Source organism: Eleutherodactylus coqui, chromosome 3, assembly GCF_035609145.1.
Source record: "Eleutherodactylus coqui strain aEleCoq1 chromosome 3, aEleCoq1.hap1, whole genome shotgun sequence".
Lineage (NCBI taxonomy): Eukaryota > Metazoa > Chordata > Amphibia > Anura > Eleutherodactylidae > Eleutherodactylus > Eleutherodactylus coqui.
Window position 1 is genome coordinate 207,681,149 of NC_089839.1, and position 14,031 is coordinate 207,695,179.

The 14,031-nt window shown below is 45.4% G+C and overlaps 1 protein-coding gene across 1 annotated transcript; it reads right to left on the reverse strand.

The window, feature by feature from the left end:
• Positions 1-974: 974 nt before the first annotated feature.
• On the reverse strand, positions 975-13,976 carry GLYCTK (glycerate kinase). The gene is made up of 6 exons (XM_066596926.1): positions 13,893-13,976; positions 10,858-11,118; positions 7,126-7,504; positions 5,873-6,024; positions 4,117-4,292; positions 975-2,394 (listed from the first exon to the last, which is right to left on the reverse strand). The coding sequence occupies exons 3-6, from the start codon at positions 7,485-7,487 to the stop codon at positions 1,516-1,518; spliced, it is 1,569 nt and encodes a 522-aa protein (XP_066453023.1). The 5' UTR covers positions 7,488-7,504; positions 10,858-11,118; positions 13,893-13,976; the 3' UTR covers positions 975-1,515.
• Between the last annotated feature and the right edge of the window lie 55 nt (positions 13,977-14,031).

Consider the following 14,031-nt stretch of genomic DNA (forward strand, 5'->3'; position numbering starts at 1 on the left):
AAAATCACGGTGCTTGATGTCTGCGAGGCCCCATTGAAATTAATGGGAGCGTTATACTGCGGTAAAAAACGGATGTGTGAGAGTGGCCTAAGGTCTTATTCACATGGGCGCATGCAGGTTTTGGTCATGTAAGTACGCTGTGTATTTACGCAACTGAAAATCGCATTTGCCTGCGTATTTCACCTGCTCCTGCACACGTCACAAGTACGCAGAAGGGCCCATTGGGTCCCTGCATATTTATGCCATCCCATTCAATTCAATGGCCTATTGCAGCACAAAATACGCAGCAAAATAGGAAATGCTGTGTATTTTTTTTACAAAAATTAAACATTGCGTGAAAAATCTGCAGTTTTCCCGTTCACCTTGGATTATGCCATGAATGTAAGCATAAATATGTATCTTTTGTAACAAATGGGTTCATCTTGTTTGCATGGAACCTTTTGTACTCAATAAAAATCATTGGAGAAAAATCTGCACATGTGAACGAACCCGCTGAAATCAGTAGGTCCTATTCATAACATACCATGTGAAGCTATGGACCCAGTTGTCAACCAGGCACTGTGCGGGCTCGTGGTGGAGCATTCTGGAGAGTTCCTCTGAATGGCGCAGCCTGCATGTTCACCCAACATGAGCCCAATCTAGCATTTATGGGATGATGTGGAGGGGCCATTCACCCCTGAGGTCCTGCAGCTACAAATACCCCGGAGCTGTGAAGGCTATCTAGATGTCTCAACATCCCTACAGACATCTATCAACTTGTGGCATCAATGCTGCATCGAGTTGCTGCACTTCACTGGGCTGCAGGGAGTACTACACGATATTAGTTCTTGTCCCAAGACGTTTGGCATGTCAGTATAATGCAGACAGTCCTTAGTGCCACTGAGTCCGACCCCACAGTTGTCAGATGGTATAATACTGACTTAGTGTGGCTGAATTAGACCTCAGGCTTATAAGGGACCCAGAAAGTGACACAGTTCTTGGCTTTTAGTTTTTTTCTTTATTGTGTCTCTCATTGTAAAAACAAACGATAAAACATTGCAGTTTTTACATCAATCACTAGATGTCAGCGCAACAGGCTACACTCCAGACTGGTGATCAAAAAGGATCTCACTTTTCTGCCTGCTGTAAAGCTAAACATCATGACCTCATTTCTGCTATTGGAGCGTCAATGGCAGAATTATATTTCTACCGGAATGTGTGAGCCAAGACTGTGGGGAATGTCGCCATCCACAGCTGTAAAATACCTAAAAGCTTAGATCTCCCATAATGCACTACTATTGTTCAACGCCAGGTGCATACATGATCTCTCCCACATCAGCAATACATGCTTTTCATAGACAAGACACCACTAGGTGGCAGTGTACAGATGTGAGTCCATCAGCCAGGGAACACTGCATGCAGCTCTGGATGCAACCAGAGTATAAGACAAGATGCAACAGCAGAATTGTGACTGCAGCTGTGGATATGACTGGAGTATGCGATATGGTAGAATTACCAACGTGCTTTGAAAATTCATTATTGACCCTTTTGCCTTCGGACCAACAGGATCTGCACGTCCATCACATTGGTCCCGGTTAATCCAGTCACCAGGAGACGTTTGCCGTTTTGAAACTGACTGAAGAAGCTGTAGGAGTCACTGGCGGTAAGGAAGGCCTCCACATCTAGACCACACTGCTGTGTCTGAGCCACCAGCTGGGGGTAGGAGACAGCGCCAGCAGCTTGTGTGGGGCCGTCCTGTCCATCTGTGCCCCCACTGAGGAACATGACCTCACAGCCCTGCATGCCAGCCAGGGACTGATGCCACTCTGCAGCCACCCGCAATGCCAGCTCCTGGTTTCTTCCTCCTTTGCCTTTCCCCTGCACTTGAACTGTGGTTTCCCCTCCGCAAAGCACACAGATGGCATCTGCACCCCTGGCCTCCTTCATTTCCTGGAGACGGTCAGCAACGTTGAGGTCAGGAATGTCCATTGAGGAGACCAGGGTCAGGATCTTCTCTTCTAGCTCCTGGCTCTGAGGGTTCGACATGAGATAGGAGCAGATCAGCTCAGCCAAAAGGGCAAAAAAGTGGGAGACCACCTTAACATCGCCACTGATGGCAGCAGAGAGGAGTGAGGTCATGTACCCCAACTTCTGGGACTCCTGCTCGGCCTCGCGGAGGGCGATGAGGTTGGAGCCAATGAGAAAGTTGTGAACATGGTCAGGATTCTGCGATGGCTCCACCCGCGGTCTAGAGAGCAAGATGTCCTCTACGTCAGATGGTACAGATCCCCTCACACCGTATTTACTCAGTATCTGCAGACAGTCTTCTGCTCTGTAAGCGCTGCAGACGGTGGGGCCGCTGGCGATAACCTCTAGGTCATCTCTGATGACGTCGGACAGGATCAGACTGACCACCTGGATGAGGAAGACGAGAGTGTCAGTGATGGTCTGAAAAGTCTGTATTCTGCAACTGCCTAATATACTTTGTATTTAAATTGTTCACAATTTTCAAGGTGCCTTGCTTGCTGTCAGTGAATGGGAACATTCTTTTTAACCCCTTAAAGATCCGCCTTTTTTCCATTTTTTGTGTTTCCTCAATATTTTCAAAAAATCGTACCTCTCTTATTTTTCTATTGACGCCGCTGTCTAAGGACTTGCTGTTTTTTGCGGGACAAGTTTTGTTTTTCAATTGTGCTATTTCATGTACCATATAATGTACTGAAAAAAACTTAAACATTTCTAAATGGAGTGGAATGGGAAAAAAAAACTACAATTCCGCCATCTTTGGGCGGAGGGTGTCTTATTTTTTACGGTGTATAAGCTGCAGCAAAAAATGAAATAACTTTATTCCGTGGGTCGGTGCGATCACAACGATACAAAATGTAGAGGTTTTTTTTTGTTGTACTACTGTTGAAAAATAAAATATCTGAAAAAATATATATATGTTTACTTGTTTGTCAACGGGGTTGTGTGAGGGCTCTGTTTTTGTGGGGTGTTCACTAGTTCATGTTGCTACGATGTTGGGACTTTTTGATCGCTTTTTATAAAAAATTTTTCTTGGAGACGGGGTGACGAAAACACGCGATTCTGGCGTCGCGTATATTTTTTTCTCATGAGGTTCACTGTACAGGATTAATGCTAAATTGCTGTTTTGCTAAATTGTATTTTTATTGAAGTGGCGATACCAAATATGTTTATGTTTGGGGTTTTTTGTTTTGAACTTTTTATTATAAATGCAGGAAAGGGTGGGGGTTAAACTTTTAATATCTGTTTTTTTTTACAATAATAGACTTTTTAAAATCTATTTCTATTTTTTTTTACTTCTCATAGGAGACTTGAACTTGAATCGTATGAATACTTATACCATATACTGAAATATTTGAGTATTGCAGTATATGGTATTTCTGCCAGCATTCTAATAGGCATAGATATGTGGCAGCCCTGGGGAGCTTCAGATGGCTCAGGGCTACCATGATAACTGAAAAGCATCTCAAGATCTCTTCTCTGGCTTTCACATAGCCGAGAAAATCGTGCAAGATTTGTGCGTTGCTAAATGCCGTTATCTCGCATGAATATAAACCCCATTTTTAAAACTCTTGTCTTATCTTTGAGCGTTCCCTTGGAACGCCTCGCCAATTGTTTTCAATGGGGCTGCAAAATCATTAGACAGCATGTGAGGTGCACAAGAGTGCGATGCAATGCAAGAACAATGATCTCAATAGGTTCCTTCTCATTTCCTTATTTTATAGAACCTCCTCTATTCTTGTGCGCTGTGGGAGGAGTTCATTGTGCGCGAAAATGCGCAATGCACTGTGCACATCTGTGAGAGAAGAACAAATCTGGACCTCATTTGGCTAAATTGACATTTAAATCGGGACACGTTCATCTCCCGTGCAGAAATAAACATGCCCTGCGTGCACAAAAAGTAGAATGCGTTGCGCTGAAGTGTGTGCAATTGCTCATATACCCATGTGAAGCCGCCCTTATGGCCCAGCACCGCTCTGCAGGAAGAGATAAAGTGATTGGGAAGCTGCTACTTATACAGTCCTGTAAATACTCATTAAAGCAGGTCTAATTACTATCTCATGGCCGTCACTGCCATAGAGCGAGATACAGGCTGTCGTTCCTCGTACTGACCTGCGCTGGGTAAGCTGCCCTGGACAGGCCTCCGCCCTTCAGCTGTGACAGGCCTCTGCGGATTGTGTTCAGTTCCTGTATAGTTGCCCCTTTAAGAGCTAGCAGCTTGGTTATTGCCTGCTTATCCTGCAGTGTAAGGGGAGGCACGGGCGCTGGCAGAAGGGCTGAGCCGCCACCTGCAACGAGAAAAAAAATGGCGGAGAATGATCCCGGACCATATACCGATAACCTCGATGCTAGGAAGAGGGCTGGAAGGTACTTATTCTTGTTGTGGAGATCCAACAGTCTTACAGGCAATGCATCCTGGCTAAGATATGCAAATTACCTTCCCTGTTAAAGGAGTAAAATTGTCTCTCTAGGGCCACCTATAGATAGAAACCATGCAAGTCACTGTCAAATTCTTAACCCCTTCCCGCTCCATGTTGTACATGTACATCATGGGAGGGGACAGGATACCGCAAAATGTCATATATGTATGGCATTTAGTAGTAGCTGAGCACACACCATCCTCAGCAGGAGCTGGCTGTTGCTGACAGCTGGGGGCCTGCTGCCATGGTGGGGATCACAGAGAACTCCAATCCCCATTGTTTACCCCTGGTACGCCGCAATCAATGTTGATTGTGACATGCACAAAGTTAACATAGGGAGCGAACTTCCTCTGTAATGTCATCGGCCCTCGACCATCCAATCGTGGAGTGCCCGATGGATTGCCGTGGCTTGTAATCACAAAGAATGCAGATAATACACAGAAATACAAAAGTACTGCAGTGTATCATCTGAGCGATCATAAGATTGAAGGTTCAAGTCCCCCATAGGGGAAAAAGGTAAATATACAATGGTGCCTCGACTTTCAAATGCCTCAGTTTGCAAGCTTCTTGACTTGCTCTGATTTAAGAGCAAAAACTTGGGTTACGAGCCTGCTTGCAAGCTGAGGCTTGGGAAAGGGTATAATACTCACCTACCAACGGCGTTCCGATCCTTGCGATGGCCTGCGGCGCTGTTGCAGGCTATAGTGTCCTCCTCCACCCTGACAGAGCATTTTTTCCTGGAAGCACAGCTTGAATACCTCGCTTCCAGCAAGCTAATGCTCTGATTGGTTAATCCAGCACCGCATCAGCCAATGAAAACCGGCATTGGGTCAACCAATCACAGCCATTCAATGATTGGCTAACCCAGCGCCGGCTCATAATACGGACAAAAAATATACCCTTGAGAATGAGTGCTATGACTGTAACATGATATTGAGGAATAAAACTCCCTCTTAAGGGACCTTTCACACGGGATGGAATAGGCCGTATGATGCACCGCAGTAAATTCTGCACCAAAATCAGCAAGATACCTGCAAATTTTGATGTGGAATTGAAAATGACTCAAAACCTGCTCGTAATTCTGCATCAAAATCTGCAGTTAGACCTGTGATTTTTGGTGTGGAATTATGCAAATTCAATGAATGGCTGAGCGCTGCCTGCGATTGGCTGAGCGCTCAGCCAATCAGATACAGCCCTTTCAGCAGGCAGGGATTTTAAAACTGAGTCCTTAGGGTGGTTTCACATCTGTGCTAAGGTTCCGCTTTCCTGCTCCATTCAGGGAGCAGGAAAGGGGATTCCTTGCGGTGGATTGGTTCTGTCTCAGACCAGCTGCCCGGCTTTTGGACATTATTCTGAGCCCGATCTGTGACAGAGATTCCGATGCAAATGTAAAACCGGCCTTAGGAATCGGGGACTGTAGTGCGTGGGGTCACAGATTCCCCTTTCACCTGAGATCAGCACAAGCAGTAAATGCTTCTCCTCCAGCTTTTCCGCCAGTCTCTGAATTTCTGCTGCCGCCCTCATGGACGCCTCATCTGGCAGGTTGTTTGCAGCTCCCTCCATCACACGGATCCTGGACTCCGGACTCAGCAGCATGTCGCTGCAGACACAGAAAAGACACCATGAGCCATGGAGCCACCTCACACACCTGTATATACAGTGTGCAATGCTATCCCGACATCTCCACTTACTAAGATCTATAGGAGCAAAGACATTGTAATACAGAATGCAAATCATGAGAAGCCCTGCGCAGACACTGAACATGCAGGGGATGCTGGGAGAGTTGAGATCCGAAGCTGCAGAATAGAGAATGCAGCTCTGTTTATGGAGATTAATCCTATATACCGTATAACCCGATACTATGGTATATCATTCTTAAAGGTGTTGTTTTAAGTTACTGATTGCTAAAAGTGCAAAAAAAGATGCTTTTCAATGAAAAAGCGGTTACAGAAGGACACCAGTCACCCAATCTTTACCCCCCCACTAACGCCTACCCTGGCTGTTTGCTCAAGGTTGCCCATGGATACGTCCTGCTGTAGTTTCATCACAAATTGTCAACCAGGCAGCAACACTCAGATGTGTCGATAATTTATTGACCAGGTTAGTCAATGTGTATATACAAGGTTATGACCATTTTGCCACCTTTTCTGCCCAATGAAAACTTGGCACCACCCCTTTAACCTCTTCAAGACACGCGTCATACATGTATAGTGCATGTCAGGTGTCTGTGTATGGAGCAGGCTCTGCAGACTGAGACTTTTTAAATAAAAAGCGATCAAAAAGTCATATGTACGCCAAAGTACCAATAAAAACTACAGGTCACTTTGCAAAACACAAGTTATACGGGTCAGGAGACAAAAAACAGTTTTTTAAAGATTTCTTATTTTTTTAAGTAGTACTGCCTCTAAAACCTCTATAAATTTGCTATTTTCATAATTGTACTAACTCACAGAATATGGATTACATGCCATTTTACTGCTCCGAGAACAGCAAAACAATCCCAAAAATTATTAAATCAATGTTTTTTCATTTTCACGTAGACATGTACCCAGAAAAATAAAAACAGCATGATTTTTTGAAAGTGGGCAGGAAAAAAATGAGAATAAGAAAAAAAATGGCTGCAGCAGGAAGGGGTTAATACTTTATATGTATGGCCGACAACCACGTGACATGAATTGCACTTCTGTGGTTGTGTGATTACCTCTTTCCAGCAAGCTTGAGGCTCTCCTCCATGCCTTGGGGGATGCTGATCACTCCCTCTACCAAATGGTTTCCAACAATCTGTTCCACTGCAGCCGCCATTCCCAGAACGGCCTTTCCAAACCCCACCAGGTAGAGGTTCTTCTTCAGGGAAAATGTCTTCCCACCGCACTCCAGGACAGAGAAGCCGGCGGTATCCCTGACAGTCAGAGCTTTCCGTAACATGCGGGGTGGTAATACAGCTGACACAGCCCTCAAAAATATACGTTGGGCATCATCCTGTAGGGTCGCCATGTTCCCAATAGGCCTGTGTGATTGGCAGGAGAAGATGCGTCTTATACGGACTCGTAATAGTCTGGCCATAGAGGGACATCAGTCAACTGCGGAGAGAGATCAGTAATAATCCTGGTGATTTAAAGTCCAAGCTCATATATAGCCCAGAGGGCCAAATGTAATTATCAGGGCCAGCTAGATCCTTCTGAGAGACATAGGACATAAGTAATGGGGAAAGAAAGGAAGAAAGAGATCAATGCTTCCATGGACGCTCCGCAGTCATGGTGGGGGGAGTTGAGGTTGATCCTACAGTTGAGGCTGACCCAACATCAGGAACAGATGAAACATGGGGAGAGTTGGGGGTCAAAACGTCATTGGAAGCTCCATGGAGTTATGAATTTGGGGTTGACTCCTCAATGAGAGGTCCTGAGTAGTGTTGCTTGTCATAATCAGCTGGGTGATAAACTCGGGCTTGTTTTTGCTAAATCGGATCAAATCATCTCAATCCAATTTTTAGCAAAAAAAAAAAAAAGCTCCAAAATATTGACTCAATTATTAAAGGAATACTTTGACAAAACGCATTTGTTTGAGGCTTTGGAGATGCAGAGGTTTAAGTGTAACGACTGTCCCTCATGCACAAGATTTGGTCGAAAGCTACTGGTCTCAATCATAGTTAGAAGTCAAGGACCAAATATTTGGACTTCCAGATCCTGACTGGAACCTTCAGGGACGCCCCTACCATGAGGCAAATTGAGTCTGTCGCTTCAGGTGGCAGTCTTCAGGGCCACAGAGGGATTGTGGTGGGTTGCCAACTGGCCAGTAAGTCACCGACACAGCAGGTACGCTTAAAGGCCGGTGGCAACAACCCAACACATCAATCATGCATTTAACTCCCTCCGTCCGTAGCGGACTGTCCTGACTCCCACATTCCCAGCTTCTGCATTTCTGCATGAAAATGCAGGTCAGCGTTCACAGCCTGCTTACATTAGCAGCAGCCGCTGGACGTGAGCTACAGATGGAGTTAAATGCTTGACGACATTGGGTTACTGTCCAACAGGAGGTCCACTAGCTTTTGCTACTATTGCCACAATGGGAGGTGGGGGTGTCACTATTAAAACTGGTACTACTAAGGAGGACACTTTTACTACTGCGGCCTTCATGGGGTTCACTTTTGCTACTGGAACCACTATGAGGGTCACTATTACTACTGCAGCCACTATAGGGGTTAATTTTTGCTATTGCAACTACTATGGGCATTACTATTGGGGCTACTAACGAGGCAGTATTACTACTGAGGTCATTAACGTCAACACTATTACTGCTGGGCCACTATGTTGGTCACTGTTACTACCGGAGCCACTACCAGGGGCACTATTATTACTGGGGCCAGTATGTGGGTTACTTTAACTAATGGGATCACTATAAGGTCACTATGGGTTTCACTATTACTATTGGGGCTACTAATGGGGATAGTATTGCTACTGGGTCCACTATTGGGGTCACTTTTGCTACTGGGACCACTATAGGGGTCAGTGTTACTACTGGGACCATTTTGGAATTCACTATTATCTCTATTTTGCAAGGAGAGGGACGTGCCATTTCACACTTTGCCTCAGGCAGCAGAAAGCCTCGGGGCACCTCTGGCACCTTGTACAAATAGACACTCTCTTCTCTTCATCTTACTGGTCTGGCCGTGCCCGTATGCTGCTGGAGTGAAAATGCAGCGCCATATATTGTGGTGGTCATTTGTATTTGGACCGGGTAAACCTGTTTAACAAGTGCCAATCAACAATAAAGCACGTTGACTGGTGCTCTCTGGTGCCATTACATGCGTCAGAGGACCGCTAATACAATTGTAGTGTTTGCTCTTTCGTTGGCTGATCACTAGCAGAGTCACATGGGCTGCTCATGGGGCAAGCGGGCATTCATGCCTAATCATCAGCAGAAGGGCCTTTACTAGGGATGAGCGAGCATACTCGAGTGAGTAGTGCCTTAGTCGAGTATCTGCCCGCTCGTCTTTAAAGATTCGGCTGCCGGCGCGGGGTGACAGGTGAGTTGCTGGAGTGAGCAGGGGGGGAGAGAGGGAGAGAGAGATCTCCCCTCCGTTCCTCCTCGCTCTTCCCCGTCGCTCTCCGCCCGTCGCCGGCAGCCAAATCTTTAGAGACGAGCGGGCAGATACTCGACTAAGGCACTACTCGCTCATCTCTAGCCTTTACTCTTCTTATAAAAATAGTTTTAAAAAAAACATTAAAAAAACACGTTTATTATCGCTGCATCTGTAACGTCCCATACAATAAACTGTAACACACTTTTTATCCTGCATGGCAAAAGCTGTAAAATTAAAAAGCTGAAAAACGGAGCAAAAATGCTTTTTTCATTCATTACACCTCCTGAAAAATGTAATAAAAGTGATCAAAAAAGCCATATGTGCCCCAAAATGTGGTACCAATAAAAACTACAGCTTGTCACGCAAAAAACAAGCCCTGACAGAGCTCTGTCAATGGAAAAGTAAAAAAAAGTTATTTGCTGCGATGCAAAAAAAAAAAATTTTCTAAAAAAGGGTTAGGCTGCTTTCACATCTGTGTTGGGGTTACGTTTTCATGCTCCATTCAGGTAGCAGGAAAGTGGAATCCCCTGGTCGAACAGATCTGCGTTGGGATGGAACCGAACAGCGCCGAACGGACCCTATTGACTATAATGGGGTCGCTTTGGTTTCCACTCAACTGCATGCGGCGCTATTTCTTCCGGTATTTTGTGCCGTATCTGTGATGGAACCTCTGGACGGAGGTTCCAACGCAGATATGAAAGCAGCCTAATACTGTGCAAAAGTTAAAAAAACTTGAAAAAATGTATCATGCCATTAAAAAAAAGCAGAATTGATGTGTTTTTTCTCCCTGCCCTCCTCAAGGCAAAATTAATAAGTCATACATTATAAGTCCCCACAAAATGGTACAAATCAAAACAGTTTGACGCGCAAATAACAAGTCCTCATACGGCCATGTTGACCGAAAAATTAAAAAGTTATAGCTTTTGAAAATGGAAGATAAAAATCCCTAAAACATTAGGTCCACACCAGGCTGCGTCACTAAGGGGTTTTCCCACTAAAGACATCGATCCTCCATTCATAGGATAAGGGATAAATGTCTGATCACTGTGCCCCATAGAATATTGCACCCGGCTGACTGCCGCTCCATTCACTTCTATGGGAATTTCCCTCCATCCCATAAAAGTGAATGGAGCAGCGGTTGAGCATGTGTATCACAACTCCATTTATATGGGGCATTTGGGGGCGCTGTTCTCAGAATTCTTGGGGGTCAATCTCTCAGGGATCAGACATGTATTCCCTTCCCTTTGGATAGAAGTCATTAGTGAGAAACCCCCTTAAGAGTCTGGGGGTCCGGGGACTGGCGCTGGGGTCTGCGGAGAGTAGTCTCAGTGATAGATGAAGTCTCTAGGTTACCTTCTCGCCTCCTCTGAATATCTGCGGCTCGGAGTTTCCGCTATTACTGTGCAGTCATTGGGTCTTCCCCCTATTCTTCATATGCAGGACACGAGGATCTCACGCAGCGGCGATTAAAGTCCAGGACTTTGTTTACGGCCAAAACTTTCACCTCACATTAATGATTAGTAAATGTTTGCTCAGGAACCCTTGTGGGGGAGGGGTGGGGGTTCAGGGCCGGAGGGAAGGTGCTGAGAATTAAGGGAGACCCCAATAGGACATCTGTAAGGTGAAACAAAAAAGGTGATTGGAGCCGCTGGACAAAGAGATTTTACAGTGAACTACATATGCTATACGGCTGCATGGTGACGTTTTCGGACCCCTCAGCAGATGATCGGGGCACGTGACATAAGGGGATAGATGGAGAGCTTTGAAAGAGTTGTCCGCCATGGTCATGTGATCACTAACATTGACACTTCATGATGCAGCCGAACAAATAACGAGTGATGGAGACCCAGAAGATGGCGGCATGGGAAGTATGCTACAAAGTTTATTATTTTATGTGTGTCTAAACATTTTCAGAGGTTTCTAAGCTATGTTCACACGGTGCGAAATTTGCTGCAGAGTGTCTATAGTTAGCTCGTATATTGCGTTGCGGCTCAGCATAGTATTGCAGGCGCTGCTCCCACTCCAATTAGTTCAATTCAAACGCCTGCAGCACCAATATTGTACCCTTGCACCTGGGGAGGTTTTCACTGCACAGCCACTTCCGGAAGATGGATTCCAATCTTCCACTGTCACAAATCACAAAATCCAATACGAATGGCAGCAGACACACTTAAAGGGGTTGTCCCGCGCCGAAACGGGTTTTTTTTTTTTTGCATAGACCCCCCGTTCAGCGCAGGACAAACCCAAGGGATGTGTTGAAATTTTAAAAAAAATTTACTTACCCGAATCCCTTCTCTGCAACTTCTTCCTTCTTTTCATCCAAGATGGCCGCCGGTATCTTCACCCACGATGCACCGCGGGTCTTTTCCCATGGTGCACCGTGGGCTCTGTGCGGTCCATTGCCTATTCCAGCCTCCTGATTGGCTGGAATCGGCACACGTGACGGGGCGGAGCTACGCGATGACGCTTAGAAGGGGGCGGAGCCAGAACGCTGCTCGTGCCCAGACCGACCAGAAGGGAGAAGACCCTTCTGCGCAAACGCGTCTAATCGGGCGATTAGACGCTGAAATTAGACGGCACCATTGAGACGGGGACGCCAGCGCAGGGAAGGTGAGTATATAACTTCTGTATGGCACATATTTCATGCACGATGTATACTACAAAGTGCATGTATATGGCCATACAGAAGTGTTTAACTTAACTTGTCATCGCGGGACAACCCCTTTAAGTGCAATAAAACAGGTTTTTTCTTTATTCCATCCTCAGTAGATTACACGCAACGTTTCGGCCATTGCGTGTAATCTACTGAGGATGGAATAAAGAAAAAACCTGTTTTATTGCACCTAAGTGTGTCTGCTGCCATTCGGATTGGATTCCCACTCCAGTTAGTGAGAATACCCCACCAGGCCATTGCATGATGTATGGAATCATCTGCTTCCTGCTCCTTACAGGGCGACACCAACCCGGCAAACAGCTGATCAGCCCAATCCCCACTGATCGGCAACTAATGATTTATCATCAACCTTGAAGAGCTAGCAAACACCTTTAATACCCTCTCTGGCCAATCCCCCAGCTCTCACATGGTCCACATGAAGAAAAAATCACAGCAATCAGAGAACCATATAATGCTATAGTTGGAAGGGACCTCCAGGGTCATCGGGTCCAACCCCCTGCTTGGTGCAGGATTCACTCAATCATCCCAGACAGATGCCTTTCCAGCCTTTGCTTGAACACTTCCATTGAAGAACGCACCACCTCCTGTGGTAACCTGTTCCACTCATTGATCACCCTCACTGTCAGAAGGTTTTTTCTAATATCTAATCTGTGTCTCCTCCCTTTCAGTTTCATCCCATTGCTTCTGGTCTTTCCTTGTACAGATGAGAATAGGACTGATCCCTCTGCACTGTGACAGCCCTTCAGATATCTGTAAACAGCTATTAAGTTCTTCATAGGACATGATTTGCAGACCGCTCACCATCTTGGTAATTCTTCTCTGAACTTGCTACAGTTTATCGGTCTTTTTTTTAAAGTGGGGTGCCCAGAACTGGACACAGTATTCCAGATGAGGTCTGACTTAGGAAGAGTAGAGGGGGATAATGACCTCACGTCATGACCTCTATGCTTCTCTTAATACATCCCTGAATTGTGTTTTTGCCTTTTTGGCTGCTGCATCACTTTGTTGACTCATGTTCAGTCTATAATCAATTAGTATACCCAAGTCTTTTTCACATGTGCTGCTTAGCTCAATTCCACCCATTGTCGTGGCCTATAGTAAATGCCCACAATGGTGTCCTTTCCGTTGTTCTCTCCTTGTATTCTTACCCAAACAGTTTCTACAGAACTACAATGCTCTCTGAAGCTTGAATCTCTGTAGAGATTAATGTTTTCCTAACATACAACGCAGAGATACCTCCTCCCCTTTTATTAGGTGTTTCTTATAAACAAGTTGTATCCTTCAGGCCTTGTATTCCAATCATGTGTATCATCCCCCACGTTTCCGTGATGATCAGATCGGTACCGGTGTGGTCCGATAACTCTTATGACATCATATTTCTCTTCCTCTGTTAGGATCTCCAATTCTCCTTGTTTGTTTCCCATGCTCTGTGCATTTGTGTAGAAACATTTTAGCTTGTGATCGATGTCTCTTGCTCCTCTAAATGTACCAATATAATCACTGTAAAAGCTTAATGGCTGCAAGGGGGATAAAATCTCAGTACAGGGCATATGATTAGAGTATAATAAGCAATCATTATATTAGAGCATCTTAGATTATATCACTCCTTGTAGAAGTTTTGACTTTAGGGTGAAAGTGAACACTAAAGGGTGATAAGAAACCTTGTGCACGCCTGATATCATTCTACCCAACCCCCAATACCCATAACACTCACACGTGAAAGAATGAAGAGAGCATGCCACACACAATATGGCAACCACTAGGTGTTCCGTAATATGCGTTCCGTTAACGACACGCGTGATAGCCTTAGGGGACCATGCCACACACAATATGGCGCCTCTCTAGCCACTAGG

Excerpts from the sequence above, each read along its gene's own strand:
- GLYCTK (XM_066596926.1), bottom strand. The coding sequence starts at position 7,487 with ATGGCCAGACTATTACGAGTCCGTATAAGACGCATCTTCTCCTGCCAA. Across the intron at positions 6,025-7,125 it reads CTCAAGCTTGCTGGAAAGAG|CGACATGCTGCTGAGTCCGG; the intron begins GTAATCACACAA and ends CTGTGTCTGCAG. Across the intron at positions 2,395-4,116 it reads GGGCAGCTTACCCAGCGCAG|GTGGTCAGTCTGATCCTGTC; the intron begins GTCAGTACGAGG and ends TTCCTCATCCAG.